The 14322-nt window shown below is 38.8% G+C and overlaps 1 protein-coding gene across 7 annotated transcripts; it reads right to left on the bottom strand.

Moving 5' to 3' along the window:
* Window positions 1-3085: 3085 nt before the first annotated feature.
* cdc37 (cell division cycle 37 homolog (S. cerevisiae)) lies at window positions 3086-11115 on the bottom strand. 7 transcript variants are annotated; one of them, XR_007448921.1, is made up of 9 exons: window positions 10736-11115; window positions 8359-8655; window positions 8166-8271; window positions 7385-7500; window positions 7171-7293; window positions 6879-7061; window positions 5243-5314; window positions 4881-5089; window positions 3086-3126 (listed from the first exon to the last, which is right to left on the bottom strand). XR_007448921.1 is itself a non-coding variant. In XM_049571378.1 (8 exons), exons 1-8 carry the CDS (start codon window positions 10925-10927, stop codon window positions 4973-4975), a joined length of 1161 nt encoding a protein of 386 aa, XP_049427335.1. In that variant the 5' UTR covers window positions 10928-11115; the 3' UTR covers window positions 3360-4972. The 7 variants fall into 7 exon arrangements, 6 of the variants coding, with proteins under 6 accessions (XP_049427335.1, XP_049427334.1, XP_049427337.1 ...); XM_049571378.1 differs by lacking the exon at window positions 3086-3126 and having other exon boundaries at window positions 3360-5089; window positions 6879-7016; XM_049571377.1 differs by lacking the exon at window positions 3086-3126 and having other exon boundaries at window positions 3363-5089; window positions 10736-11114.
* Window positions 11116-14322: the final 3207 nt, after the last annotated feature.

Here is a 14322-nt window from a genome sequence, read left to right as displayed (position 1 = left end):
ATCCCATACAACAGCCTCCGCTCCTCCTCTCTCCATCGGTACCCCTGCCTTTTTTTTATTCCCTGGCAATGCCTTTTTTTCTCTTAATAGCAGCCACACGCCGATTCTCTGCTTCCATACCCAGGCGTCATTTCCCTCCATTATAGCCACCCACACACATGCACACAGCAGGGTTTTATTGGAACACATCGCTCATATTAAAAAAGAAAAATCCCTGTAAAGGATGCATGCATCTTGTTACTCTCCATTTGTCCTTCCGTGTCCTTAAACAGTCATTCGAGGACATGTAGTACATTTATCCATTTTAAACCCCAAAACAGGAATCATGCTTCTTTTGTTTGCTTCATCTTGGACACTCTGAAATAAATGTGTACATGGACACTGAGCTTCCCAAAGCTGGAGAGCAGAGAGCAACAAGGCTTTTGTGTTTAAGCAACCTTTAATGAATTTACCCCATCGATGACAAGTTTGTTGTGCGGTTTGTTGTTTTTTATCAAGTGATTCCTTGTTTGGTCTTAAAAGTGTCAGAAAATATTTTTAAAAGTCCATCATAAGTTCCCAGAGCCCAAAAATTGCCCCAAACCCAAAGACACTCAGATTACTATAAGACAAGTAAAGGCAGCAAATCCTCACATTTGAGAAACCATGAGGTTTGACATTTTTGCTTGAGAAAGGACTTAAAATAACAAGAATAAAAATAATACTAACTATATTTGTAGAGCACTTTTCGAGCTAAAAGCACAGTGCTTTCCATGGTGACACTAATAAAACATACGCATACACATACGCCTACACCAACATATACACTTAAACGCATACACCGATCAGCCAAAACATTAAAACCACTGACAGGAGACGTGAACAACATTGATCATCTTGTTACAGTGCAGTGTTCTGTTGGCAAATCTTGGGTTCTGACATTCACGTGGATGCCACCTGACACGCGCCACCCATCTAAACACCAGTGCAGACCAGGTACTCCCCCTTTATGTCAGCGGCACTCCCCAGTAGCAGTGCCCCCCCAGCAGGACAATGCACCATGCCACACCACAAGAACTGCTCAGGAGTGGCCCAGGAAAATGATAGAGACCTCAAGGAATTGACCTGGCCTCCAAATTCCCAAAATCCCAGTCTGATCAAACATCTGTGGGACGTGCTGTTACCCCACCTCACAACCCACAGGACCCAAAAGATCTGAAGCCAACACCCTGCTGCCAGACACTATAGACAACTATAGACAACTTCCAGAGGTCCTGTGTTCATGTCTTGACAGGTCAGGGCCAAGTTGGGTCCAAGGAGGCCCCACCGTGGATCGGGGTACCTCTGGGGTACCAGCACATCCCTCAAATGTTCGATCAGACTTTCAGGTAGGGCCAATCTGTAAAAGTATGTTTTCAGATGAGATTCAAAGACATGAACGGAGTCAGTCAGTGGGAGGCTGTTCCAAAGCCGAGGAGCAAGAACTGAAAAGGCTCAATCACCCTTTGTCTTTAACCTGGCCTCTGGAACAGTTAGAGGACCCAGACTAGCAGAACTGAAGGGCCTGTCTGGACAGTATGGTGTAAGAAGCTCAGTTATATACTCCAATGCCAGATCATTGAGAGCCTTGTATGTAATTCAAAGTACTTTAAAATGGATTCTGAAAGAGACTGAGAGGCCAACATAGGTGTAATATGAGGATCGTCAAAAGTCTTATACATTAATTATCAAAGATAGCTGTAGATTAGTTTTCAGTCCATCAACTCAGTTTGATCTCAGTCCTTTCAGACACAGTGATAGTAGACGGAATGTCTAAACAGCCTCTGTTGATCACAGTTAACATTAAGAAACTAAACCTGTGCTGACTTCAGCCTGCTCAATGCATTTTCAAAATGATTACAGCAATGACAGGACCCGACTGTGACAATAACAACCACACATTGATATAAACATAGAAATAAACACACCCAAGCAGTTTTGCATGAAGCTGTGACGCTATTCTGTTTCTCTCCCATCGGCTTTTACAGGCATTATCTAGATTTGATTTATTCCCTGGGCCTGCGCTGATTGTTTTCTATTTACAAAAGTGACTGCACAAAGAAGCTTTGCCTCAAAAAATCCTGCACAGACCACTAAATCAAACCCACCAATTAATTATGAAGGAGAGAGGGGGAGAGGGAGGGAGGGACACAGCAATTAATTATGCAAGTGAGAGAAAAAGAGAGAGATGGAGGGAGAAGTATGGCAGCAAATGAGTCAGGATACACAGACACTAGTGGAAAAGTTATTACATCAAACACAGTTTGTGATCAACACAAAGTCTGGACTAGTTCTCAACACAAGTTAAAAACAATCTCACAACTTCAAACAAAACGTTCTGCTTGTAAAACACATTGACAATACACACAAACTATGACATATCAAGAAAACTCTTACGTTAGAAAACAGGAACCAAAAAACTATTGGACCTCCACTTAGCTGGACAGACTTATTATGATATTCCATGAATCATTTCAGTCATTCTTCATGCAGAATTGTCAAACATTTCCTTGTTCCAGCTGCTCGGACACTTTGCTTTTGCTTTTGTGTTTTATATCACTGCACATCTTGGGGATATTTTATAGACAAAAAGCTTAATAAATTAATCAAAAACATGTAATCTGCAGATTAATCCGTGATGATGAGTTGGGCTTTGTGATTGTTATAAAATACAATTGAAAAGAATCTTGAGAGGTTTACTCTGAGATGTCTGGAGTGCCCAACCCATACTGGATTTTTGCGTTGATAACAATATTGATATTTGAGAGTTACAAAACCCTGATAATGATAAATCAGCTGGTATCATCATCATCATCATCATCAATATCAAAAGCTGGGTTTTATCGCAGTAGCTGGTTGTGGTGGAGCTCATAGTGATTTATTAACTAATGATTATTTTTTATAATGGATTAATCTGCTGATTATTTTCGTCATTAATCGATTGATTGTAAAAAAAAAAAAAAAAAAAAATTGAGAACTGGGCAGCCAGGTAGCTCAGTGGGCAGAGCTGGTATATCCTTCACACAGTGGCAGCAGGTTCGCTTCTAGCCTGTGGCCATTTGCTGCATGTAATCCTCCCTCTCTCTGCCTTTCACACTTAACACTGTCCTATCAAATAAAGGCAAAAGCCCAAAAATTAATATAGCTTTTTATTAATAATAAAATAAAGGTAAGAATATTAAGAAATGCTGTCCCAGAGCACAAACTTACACCTTCATTTTGTCCCATCAACAGTCAAAACCTTAACATTATTACAATTATATTAGTTATTACAAGTATTAAAATGAAAAGAAGCAAAACTTCACATTTGAGCAGCTGGAACTTCTAAATGTTTTTACAGTAAAATTTACTTCATTACAATCAAAATAGTTAACTAAACTAAGTCATCAACTAATTGATTGATCGACTAATTGTTTTAGCTGGAGGTGTATAAATTGCTGAATAGTTTTTTTTAAAACAATCTTTTTTATTGAGTTTTTAAACAACAAACGTGAACAGTAACATTTCAACAAAGAAAAAAGTATGATATCCCCAACCCTGGCGAGAAGAAAATAAATAAATAAATAAATAAATAAAATACTACTACTACTACTACTACTACTATATAAATAAATAAAATAAGTAATAACATAAAATTATAATGACAGCAGTGCATAATTTGCAAAAAGCTTCAAATTATTCAAACTCAACTGTTGGCTAGTTTAATCTACAACAAATCATCATATTCTAAAAGTATGTTTTGTATGCAAAAATCTTAAAGTAACTAAAGCTGTCAGATCAATGAAGTGGGGCAAAAACTTCAATATTTCCCTTTGAGCTGTCGGGGAGTAGAAGTATAAAGTTGCATGAGATGGAAAGAGTCAAGTGAAGTAGAAGTACCTAAAATGTCTATTTTAGAACAGTACCTGAGTAAATGTACTTAGTTACATTCCACCACTATGACACCTGACAGTCTCAATAACAAACCTCACTTTCACCTAACCCATGTTCCAAACAGTAGTTGCTGCAGTTATATTCAGAATTCACTGCACTGGACAAAAACTAGAGTCTTACAAAAGTGTCATGAATAACTGATATCAGCTGACTTTGACTACAAGATACTAAGTGGTCTTAAAATTCACAGAACTTGTAAGTGGGTTAACTCGATAGATTTGTGTTTACTATACAGGCTTCTAGATAGTGGGTGTCTCTCCCCAAACTGACTTGAGATGGCGCTGTTGACCACAGTAGGACAACACATGACCGTTCAATATGTAAATGGTAGGTGCCTGTGATGGCATACTAAACTTTATTTATTTATTTTTTAAAATAAAATATGACATTTGGATGACTTTTTAAATGTATCAGAGTTTCACGAGTCAGAGGTATAAGCCAGTGTCTCAGAGCTTCACATCCAGTCTGTTACTGTGTTGCTCTTAAAAACACTAGATAGGTGGCTGTTTTCTCAAGTGATCTTTCAAGCTGCTGTCTTCACTAACAAAGGATATGAAGAGACGGAAAACCTATTCACAATTAAGGAAGTAAGGACGCAGCAGCCAACTGTAACGTGTAAAACAATGTGTACGGGTAACTGTTCAAAAATTAAACCTAACAGAAAATCAATTTTTAGGTGTTAAGATGCTATCATCAGACACAGATACATAGAAATTAGGAGTGGCAAGGTTAAGATGGCAAGATTGGTGATCGGTATCAAATCAGATGATCAATTTAAAATCAGATTGAGACCTGCACAAAAGTTACCTTATTCTGTAGTTATTCTGTTTCTGGTTGCACAAAGCAGCTTGTTCTAACACTGCTAATCCAGTACTCCAGTTTCTATTAATTACATGACAGTTTAGTGCATATGCTTATTAAATACTTACATATGTATATTATGTTGGATGTATGACATTTCTTTTACACTGCTGGACTGTCAATCATTGTCAGCTAACAAGGAATGTTCTTCTCTCTCTTATTAATCTTCCTCATCCTCATCCTCTTCGTACTCTTCCTTTTCATCATCATCATCCTCTCCTGATTGAGGGACCCACAGTCCAGAGTCAATACACCTCCTAAAGTGGTACTTTCCTTCCTGTAGAGAGAAACACAGAGACACCCATTGAAGACGCAGACCGAATATAACAAACAGATACATGTTTTTGTAAATTAAAGCCACTTTCTGGCCTTCTTTATGTTGTTTTATTGATAAGAAGTTGCTATTTTAGGGGGTTTCAAACACACTCACCTCGGGGTCAAGTTTGCTGATAGCTTCCTGCAGCATTTGAATGTTCTTCTCATCAAAGCTTTTTTGTATTTCCTACAATACAAAACAAAAATGTCTTACATGGATCAATGAACATATTGTACCAAACAGACAACTGATGTGTCTGCACTGAAACTGAGTGAGTTTAGTTGGGGAAATACTTTCACGGTCACATTTGAAAACTTAATGTAAACCCTGAAATCTATAACTTCCTATTCATGTTTCAGTGCCCAGTACAATTCTACTGATTTTCGACTTAACTTCATTATCTAATAATAATTATCTTAACGTCACAAAGAGAGGCTGAAAGATTACATGTGTAATCTCAAGACAAGTAGATAATGCTGTTTACCTTCCACACAGAGAGCTCATGCCTGACCAGCGGAGTCCATTCCACTGAGTTGTGTATTGACTTCTCTGATTATCCAAATGGCAACACGCTTCATATCAATAGACTGCGCAAACACAAGCCTCAAAGTCTACAAACAACGATTTGGAAATCTGTGGAAAGAATGCAGTCTCTCCCGCTGACTACACGGCCGTCAAAGTATAAAATGAAATAAAAATGAATGACAGCATAGCTTGTAGCCATAAAGCCAACTTGTATGGGCCGATCTGCAGTATTGACTTTTGGCTTGCAGCTTCAGCCGCTACAGCAAAACAAGGTGGTCACTGATGTGGTGTGTAAACTGGATGAAATGGGAGATGCTCTAACAGGCCTACTGTTTTCCCACACAGCCCCGGGGGATGTAGAGCAGGGAAACAGACACGTTTTGTTGCATTGTAAGGTTATAAGGTTATATCAAATATCATTGGTGTAAATTCAGAGTGTACATCCAGGTGTAGAAAACTTCCTATTTTCTAAACAAGGCTTGTTGGATCTCACCAACCAGGATTTATTGATTGGGTTATTTTGAGACCCTTTATTTATTGAATTAGCTTATAATCATGCAGTTGTCTGAACATATAGTGCTCTCCTGCCTGTTTGAGGAGATTTATTGTGATCTGCTGCACTGACACTCAAAACAAGTAACAAGACTGCAGAAGTTAGCTGAAAAGTTGACTCTAACCTGCCAAATATAAAGCTGAATTACATCTGCTGTGGCTGTGAATAAATGTGTTCTAATGTCTGAAGAAAGTGAGTGTTTATAATGAACTGATTTCATTTCTAAATTTGACTAAATTGATGAAATGAGACACATGTTAGTTTGTAAATCGTATTGACGTTACAACTATTGACAACTGGGGTTAACAGTAACCCTGATACATTCCTGTGCTGCAGAGGAAGAAGTCACCAAACTTCTCTTCAAAATCTGACAATCTAATGAAACCTGGCTCAGGACAAGCAGTAAATACTTTGTAAAACACTGTCTTAAATCCAACCTTTATCGGTCTGTATATCAGCATTAAAACTAATGAACCTCGTTTCAGTTATTTCAAGAAGAGTCCATCCTCTGAAGACCTGTTTGACAACGCTTTTGTTCACAGCTAGTTTGTTGCCCTCTGTTAATAGTTCCTTATTCCACATGCAAACAAACACTGGCTGACTACTCTGACCTCTCTTCCCTGAAATACGCAGAACTCTGTGTATGCTTGCGTGTGTGTGTGAATGGTTCACCTTTGGCAGTGATGAATAAACCTCCACAGGGTCTAAACCACCTGGGCCTAGTCTCTTCTTCCTCTCTTCTTCCTCTAGTTCCTTCACAGCGCTCTCCATACGCATCTGCGCACAGCTGCGGATCCGCTCCTTCAGCAACTGCAACTCATGGTCAAATGCGTCTTGGTATGGCTTGTCTGCAGTCTGACATGGACACAAAACACTTAAATGGCCATACACCAACTCAAATAACTTTCTCTGTGGAAAGTGACTACATATACAAACAGGCAGAGAGCATGTTGGGTTTACTGACCTTGATCTTTGAAAAGAATTGTCTGAAGCAGCCTCTTGGGTCGACCTTAAGCGTCCGAGCCAAGTCCAGGATAAACTGCATGACGATGGCCTGGTGGGCCACTTGCTCCATGAGTGCGTGTTTCTACAATAACATGGAGAATTTACAAGGCTTGACCTGGCTGGATTTTTTGGTTACCTGGAACATGTATGCACACTTTTCTCACAACACTCACCTCATCTATCTCAAAGTCAATACAGATGACAACAAGGTAATTAGCCGTCTCTTCGCACACCAGATGTGGGTTGTCTGACAGATACTTCTGACTGTCATCCCAGCGCCGCATCATACCTGGTGCACACACAAACAAGTCCAGCATAATGTTAATTCAAATTGAGCTCCAGGGACTGTGTTTTTAATGCAGGAAGTCAAATATGATCTGCATTTAAGTGATCATAAGAACGCTGTGGTGTGATGACTAAATGCCTTATGTACATGGGACTAGAATCACCTGGGGACCTTATGTGATTTAGAAATTTAATTAAAGGCAGAAAGTGTTTTTTTTGTTTTGTTTTGGGAGGATGCTTCACACACATCTTTAACCCACCATCACAGAAGATCTACAATATAACAACAGCTTCAAGGTGGGCACCCAAGATAAGTGTCACCAATTCAGTATCTCATACTGAGATATGGCATTGAGTGTCAGCCAGAAATGATTATGATATCACTTTGAAGTTTACCTTTAACCTTTTCGATATAAAATGGTATCACTTTATCATTTTATCCTTGTAAACATTTGTGGGAAAGTATGCTTATGTCATAAATAGTGCATGAATTTCTTTTTTTTATTTAGTGGGGAACGTTTGGTGTCTTTGAAAATCTAGGGACTAGAGATCAAAATAAAGTGGTTTGAACAACAACATGAAAGAGTAGAGATGAAGAGAGGAATAGCGTGAGGGAGCAGGAAGGCAAAGACAACAAACACACTCAGTCATATCAAGACTAAAGCATACCAAAGTGTCTGATTTCCTTTGCGTACTTCTCCACAAAGGTCATGTGCTTCTCCAACTTTTCCTGCTCGGTTTCCTCCTTTGGAACAGGCTTGATGTTGAGTACACTCTAGCAAACAAGATAAACATATAAATCGGGATACAGACGAGTCACACTAAATCTTGCAAATCTTGCGACCCTGATGTGATGCCTTACCTTGCTGAAACCTTCTTTGCTGATAGTGTCAACATTCCAGGCCTGTTTCTTTCCCTCTCGCCGGTGTTCTTCGATCATTTTCTCAAACGATTTTACATCTTTCTTCAGTTTTCTCACCTCGGCCTGGACTTTCTTTAGCTCAGCCTCTCTCTCCTCATCCTGCTCTCCATCTGTCCTTTTTTCTTCCAACTCTTTAAGGCGTCCCTGGGCTTCCTCTAATAGCGTCTTGCATTCTGATATGTTACACTCCAGATCTTCCCCTCTCTGCTGAAACTCAGCCATTCTCTCCAGCCGGGCCTGTAGTGGCAGGCCAGAGTGGATCAGAGTTAAGACATAAATGAAAAAGAAACAAAAGACACAGATGGTTGGAGTTGAGGAGAGGGTAGATGGAATCAGGTGGAGAGAAGTGGCTAAAAGGTAAAGTTAGAAGAAAACTATAACACAGACATATAAAACAAATATGTGCATGACGGACATAAAACAGTCTGAACATGCCTGAGATCTATTTAACAAGGAGCTATGACGAATCAGTGCCTAATGTGGGAGAAGGGTCTCACATCTAAAATATCTTGGAAAATATTAGACGGAATTATTATGCCTGTCGCTTTCTCTGCAAATAAATATATTAAGGGCATGAATCAGAAAGATTTCTCCAGCCTCTTCTCAACTAAAACATACATGGCAAAATTTGAGGTTCTGTCAGTATCAATGACGCCAGTGTACCAGCCTATAACATTTCAAACACATAGGCCAGAGCTATTTTTGTAGCTTTCCCACATAAAGTAAGCTTTGATTCCTAACAAATATTAAAGATTAAAGAAATTCTGGGAGTGATAAAAAACAAGGGAAACCAGGGAGATGCTTGAGACTACAAGTCACTTTCAACTAGCTAGTCATGTGACACCAACTAAGCTCATTATTTACACAGAACCAGAGCCATACAAACGGAGCTTGACCAATGCAATCGGGAGCCACGTTAGTTCTGTAATTACTCTAATTTCCAGCGAGTTGGGATTTCACGCTGCACAATTTGATGTCTATTTTTGGCATTTGGGTTGAGACGCCCTAAGAGATTGCAAGATAAATGTGTGGGGTCTTGAGACAATTAGCAAATTAGGAGAAAAGAAAGAAAATGCATGTACTGTCTGTACTGTTTCTAGAGTCTAACTGATGCTTGACTTTTGACGCTCAATATCTCAGGGTTTAAAAAAAAATTGTATGATACATCGGCAAATATTCATTTTTAACTAAAAACTTAAGGCTTGGTTGTTGTGATATGGATACAGGAAGATTTTAATGTTGAAAAATGAACTTGTCAGTTGTCTGATTTACAAACTGTGATGGCAACACAGATCATTTTGATAATCTTAATTTACCTACATAATCTCATTTTTATCCAGATCTTTTTATTGCGTCTCATACTGTGTGTCTGAGAGATGTGATGGAAAGCTCTGGAAAAGGCCTAGAGGAAGGCCTTGTGATGTGGCTGTAAGCTCTGGAAAGAAGCTAGTAAGTGGTTTGTCATTTCCTCTGATTATTTCCAGGGTTGAGCGTGAACCTTTGCACTCTAACTCAAAACCAAATGGTAATAGGGTAGGGCTGCAACTAACGATTATTTTTATTGTTGACTAATCTGACGATTATTTCTGCGATTAGTCGACTAATCATTTTATTGAAAAATATGTTAAAATGTTGAAAAATGTCAGTCTGTCTCTCCCAAACCCCAAAATTAATGTCTTGTTTCGTACTCACGCCAAGGGGTTTTAGTCAACCATCATGGGAGAATGTCTAAAGCTGCCAATATTTGAACATAAGAAGCTGCAATAGGAGTATTTTGGGGTATTTTTTATAGTACTTTTCTGGGAAAAATGACTCAAATTTAGACGACTACTAAAGTTGTCACTGATTAGTCATCGATTCCTGTACATAATGTTTGGACAATGCTGATAGCTGTTAGCAAACACTGTAATCACATAGATGTGGTCACATTTTTTTTCTGGTGTTTTCTTTGGCTTTCTCTTGATTTTACAGCCATAAATTAATAGTTGTAAAATCAAGATGTAAAATCATGCGTACAGTGTCTCTTCCATCACCATCTTTTTTTTACTTTTCTTCTCACTTTTAATCCCTTTGTCCTTGTTGTTTTTAAAAGGTGCTCACGGCTACATAAAAATTACTAGCTAGTTTTTTAGCTAGCAGACCCTTTAGCGTCACACAATCTGACGGGTCACAGATTTCTGTGTAACACGTGTTGGTCACCTCGCCGTCTATATGGCCACCTCTGGTTATCATTTACTAAGTTAACTCACTTCTACTGGTCAAACTAACCAGGTATACGACTCCAAACTTCACGGCTACCACAAGTTTCTCTGCTGACCCGGTGTCTCATTCTGAACAAGCTCGGTGTGTCCACGAACGGACTGGTAACGTCTTCATCATCCGACACATAGATGTGGTCCCAGGCGCTGTAGTCGATGCCCGCTCCGGTGCTCATATTCACGGCTCCTTCTGCCCCCCCTATCCTCGGGTTTTCTGTTTCAGCTACAGGAGAAGGAGACAGCGGATTCATCAGGGGCACTGTACTGATAAGACGGCAGCAAACAAGACGGACATTGACAGTTTATAATCCTCTTAACGGCACAGGCAGCCACAAGCCGTTTACAGATATCCCCTCTTAAACTGCAGCTCCGCGCCCGGAATCCAATCAGTAGACGTCATCATGAAGCGCGTGCCGGTCGGGTTGTTCATATCGATCAATCAACATCTATTAACTGCAATTATAATGACAAAAACATTAATAATTTGCAGTAGTGGAATGTAACTAAGTACATTTATCGAGCACTGTACCTAAGTAGGCTTGTACATTTATTTTTGGATACTTGTAGGCCACTTTACTAATTCTATTTTCTACTCTACTAACGTTACATTGCAGAGAAAAATGCTGCATGTTTACTCCACTATGTTATTTGATAGCTTTAGTGGGCCACTTATTATTTTACTGATTCAGATTATTGAAACAAAATATTTTTAATATTATGGTGTACTACCCAATAGGCTGGGTATTTTAACCTGTAATACACCTTATATATAAAGGGTATATGAAGTTGCCTAGTTAAAAGTAATAAACACATGACCACACCAGTAAGTAGGGGAGAGCGGGGTACAAGCTAACACAGTTTAGTTTGGGCTGAATCTTATTAAAACTGTGTGAGATTATTATTATTATTATGTTGCTGTTTTTTTCCCTAGAGCTTACCTTTGTTTTACAATTGCACTGAGACGTGGTGGAAGTGAAATGTTTTAACATACCCCAAAGGTGGGGCGAACTGTAACAGGCAGAGAGTTAATTGTAACACTTGCTGGAAAAGTCTGTTTAACACAATTAATTCAATACAATTCTATCTATATACTGTAGGTCTCCATCTACATCTGGGAAAGGATAGGTATCTATCCATCTGTGTCCAGTGGTTTGACTGATAGATGTACTGTACATGGAATGGGCAACCTTGAGCCACGTGTCAAAATGTAAGTATTGAATATTTTAATTTTGACAAGACTGTGACAGTATGTCAATAAGGTAGCTTACACATTAAAAATACAAAGTATATCTCATTAAATCAAGGATGTTAGTTCAATCTGAATGCAACAATAGAGAAAATGTGCTATAGGAGGCTTAGTATTACCACTGTGTTACAACTAACCCCATGGGGTGGAAATTTCCCCTGCTGGGAGTTGGTTACATAGTTCAAAATGGTGCTGTGTTTAAGGCAACGAGACAGTTGTTAAGAAGATATATGATTGGATTCTGTGTAATCAAAAAACAAGTATGACAATGAAATGTACTTATGTCAGCTGAAAACACTCTTTGTTACTGAACCCAGCTGAAGCACGTCAAATCTCTGTGGAATTTTGCGGGTCACTGTTTGGTGTTAGGTCAACTGGTTGAAGGCGTGAAAGGATCAACCCTGTGTAACCACATAAAAAGTCCATGCTACCATTTACCCTGCGTTGTGCCCTGCGCTCCCCTACAATCCAATAATGTAATAAACATTATTCTGAAATGGGCCATTCTGCATAACCTATTCTTACTTTTAGTATTTTAAGATGCCTATATTTGTACTTATACCTGAGTAAGATTTTGATTTCAGGACTTTAACTTGTAACAGTATTTCTACACTGTAGTATTGCTACTGTTATCAAAGTGAAAGATCTGACTGCTTCTTCCACCACTGATAATAAGATACTGTAGTAAGTCTTTCTTGAATTGACCAGGTGTACAGTGTCAATCTTTTTAATATCTTGTAAACGATATATATCCTACTACCTACTACATAAACACACCTTTCAATGTAATTTTTGTCTTTTGTCCTCCAGTGTGTAGGTGTGTGTTTTGTAGGGAAGATATTCTTGTTTGTGCTGTGTTTGTATTTGTTTTGTCTGTTTTGTTCATAGTTTAACAAAAAGAGAATAGCAAAACATATTTGATATAATAATTTAACTTTTTTTTTTTTTTTTTTTTTTTTACAATATTTATTTTATTTGTCTTGAACAGTGTGTGCCTGATCATCTGTAGGATGTAAAACAACATTTAGGGCTACATGTATATCTTTGAGAAATTTCAATCTAGGCAAGAATTCTCCACGCATGATTAATGTGTGGAGAATTCAGTTTTTATTGGGTACTTAAACACATTGTTATTATGTAACTGCTATAGTTAATTCAGCCCAATATTTGACTTTCTGGATTCAGTTTTCTGTGTGTTGAGGAGCTCTAGGAAGATTTTTATTGAGTGTATAAACAAGTCTGCACTTGTGCAATTGCAAGCATGGACTTTTGCCAAAATAAACATTGAAGTGCCAGCAGGACTGTCAGGCCAGGATGCGCAGGTTTCCTCTGGAAGTGTTTTAGTTTTATGGGCTTGTGATCATGCTGTAAACATACCCATAATATTCTGTGACAGCTTGCAAAAACTGTAAGCCGTGATTCCTTTTCAGTGATAGGGCTGTTACATACATGAATGAAGAGTACTAGGGCATGAAGGATGGGCCCTCTTTCTTGCCTCAGATTCATAAAATAAATTTAGGCCTATCAGGGTAATGCATGCCTATACAAGGAGGAAATCACGCTTAGTCCAAGAATGCTTAGAAAGTTTGTAACATACATGAGCACTGGCTGGATAAGAGAGCAGATAACATATTGTGGCATGTGTTTAATCCAACCCCGCCTGGTATTTGATGAGTTTGGAGTGAGAATGTGTTGCTTCATCAGTTATGACAGGGCTATTTCATCGGTAGTTTTTATTGTTAATGATCAAAGATCAAGTTTCTCATGTCCTCCTCTTTCCTCTCCTCATCTCCTCCAAGTTTCTTCCTGGTAGCAGAGTAGAGGTATGCTTAGTAATGGAGGGGAGGAAAACAGTCAAATATTTCTGGGATGTATTTACTCGCTCCACCCTGAACAGAATGTTTGTAGTGGACTTTCTCGGGAAAGCCTCAGAGATTAAAAAGCCTGCAGAGTTCAGAAGGAGACAAGCTAACTCAACGTTAAGGAATCATAAACAGGAAATATGTCTTCCAGTGTCATAAGCACTTTCAGGGTGTACTGTCCTTGCCATTTAGCCACACTGTAAGACTTAGTAAGCATGTCTGACAGTCCTTCACGTGTGAGGCAAGGACGGATTCTTCCATTGGATAACTGGACTCTAAGGCCAATCTGTGATTGTAATACTTTATGTTCACTTATTTATGAAAGGAAAAGCAGGTGAAGTAGTATTTTTAATGTACTTCTGCATCAATATTGTGGTGTTTTAACAGTATCTTTTTCCATATATTTGCAACTGCTTAAAAATGTGGGCTCTATTCCACCCTGCAGTCCCCCCTCACCCACACACCCAACATCCATCCCATCAATCAAAGGCTAAAATGCCCCCCAAAAACTATCTTGAAAACAAAAAAAAGCAATAAA

This window comes from Epinephelus fuscoguttatus, linkage group LG3 (assembly GCF_011397635.1).
Source record: "Epinephelus fuscoguttatus linkage group LG3, E.fuscoguttatus.final_Chr_v1".
In the NCBI taxonomy this organism is placed as follows: Eukaryota; Metazoa; Chordata; class Actinopteri; order Perciformes; family Serranidae; genus Epinephelus; species Epinephelus fuscoguttatus.
Note: the sequence above shows the minus strand (reverse complement) of the source record. Positions and strands in the feature narration are given on the sequence as shown.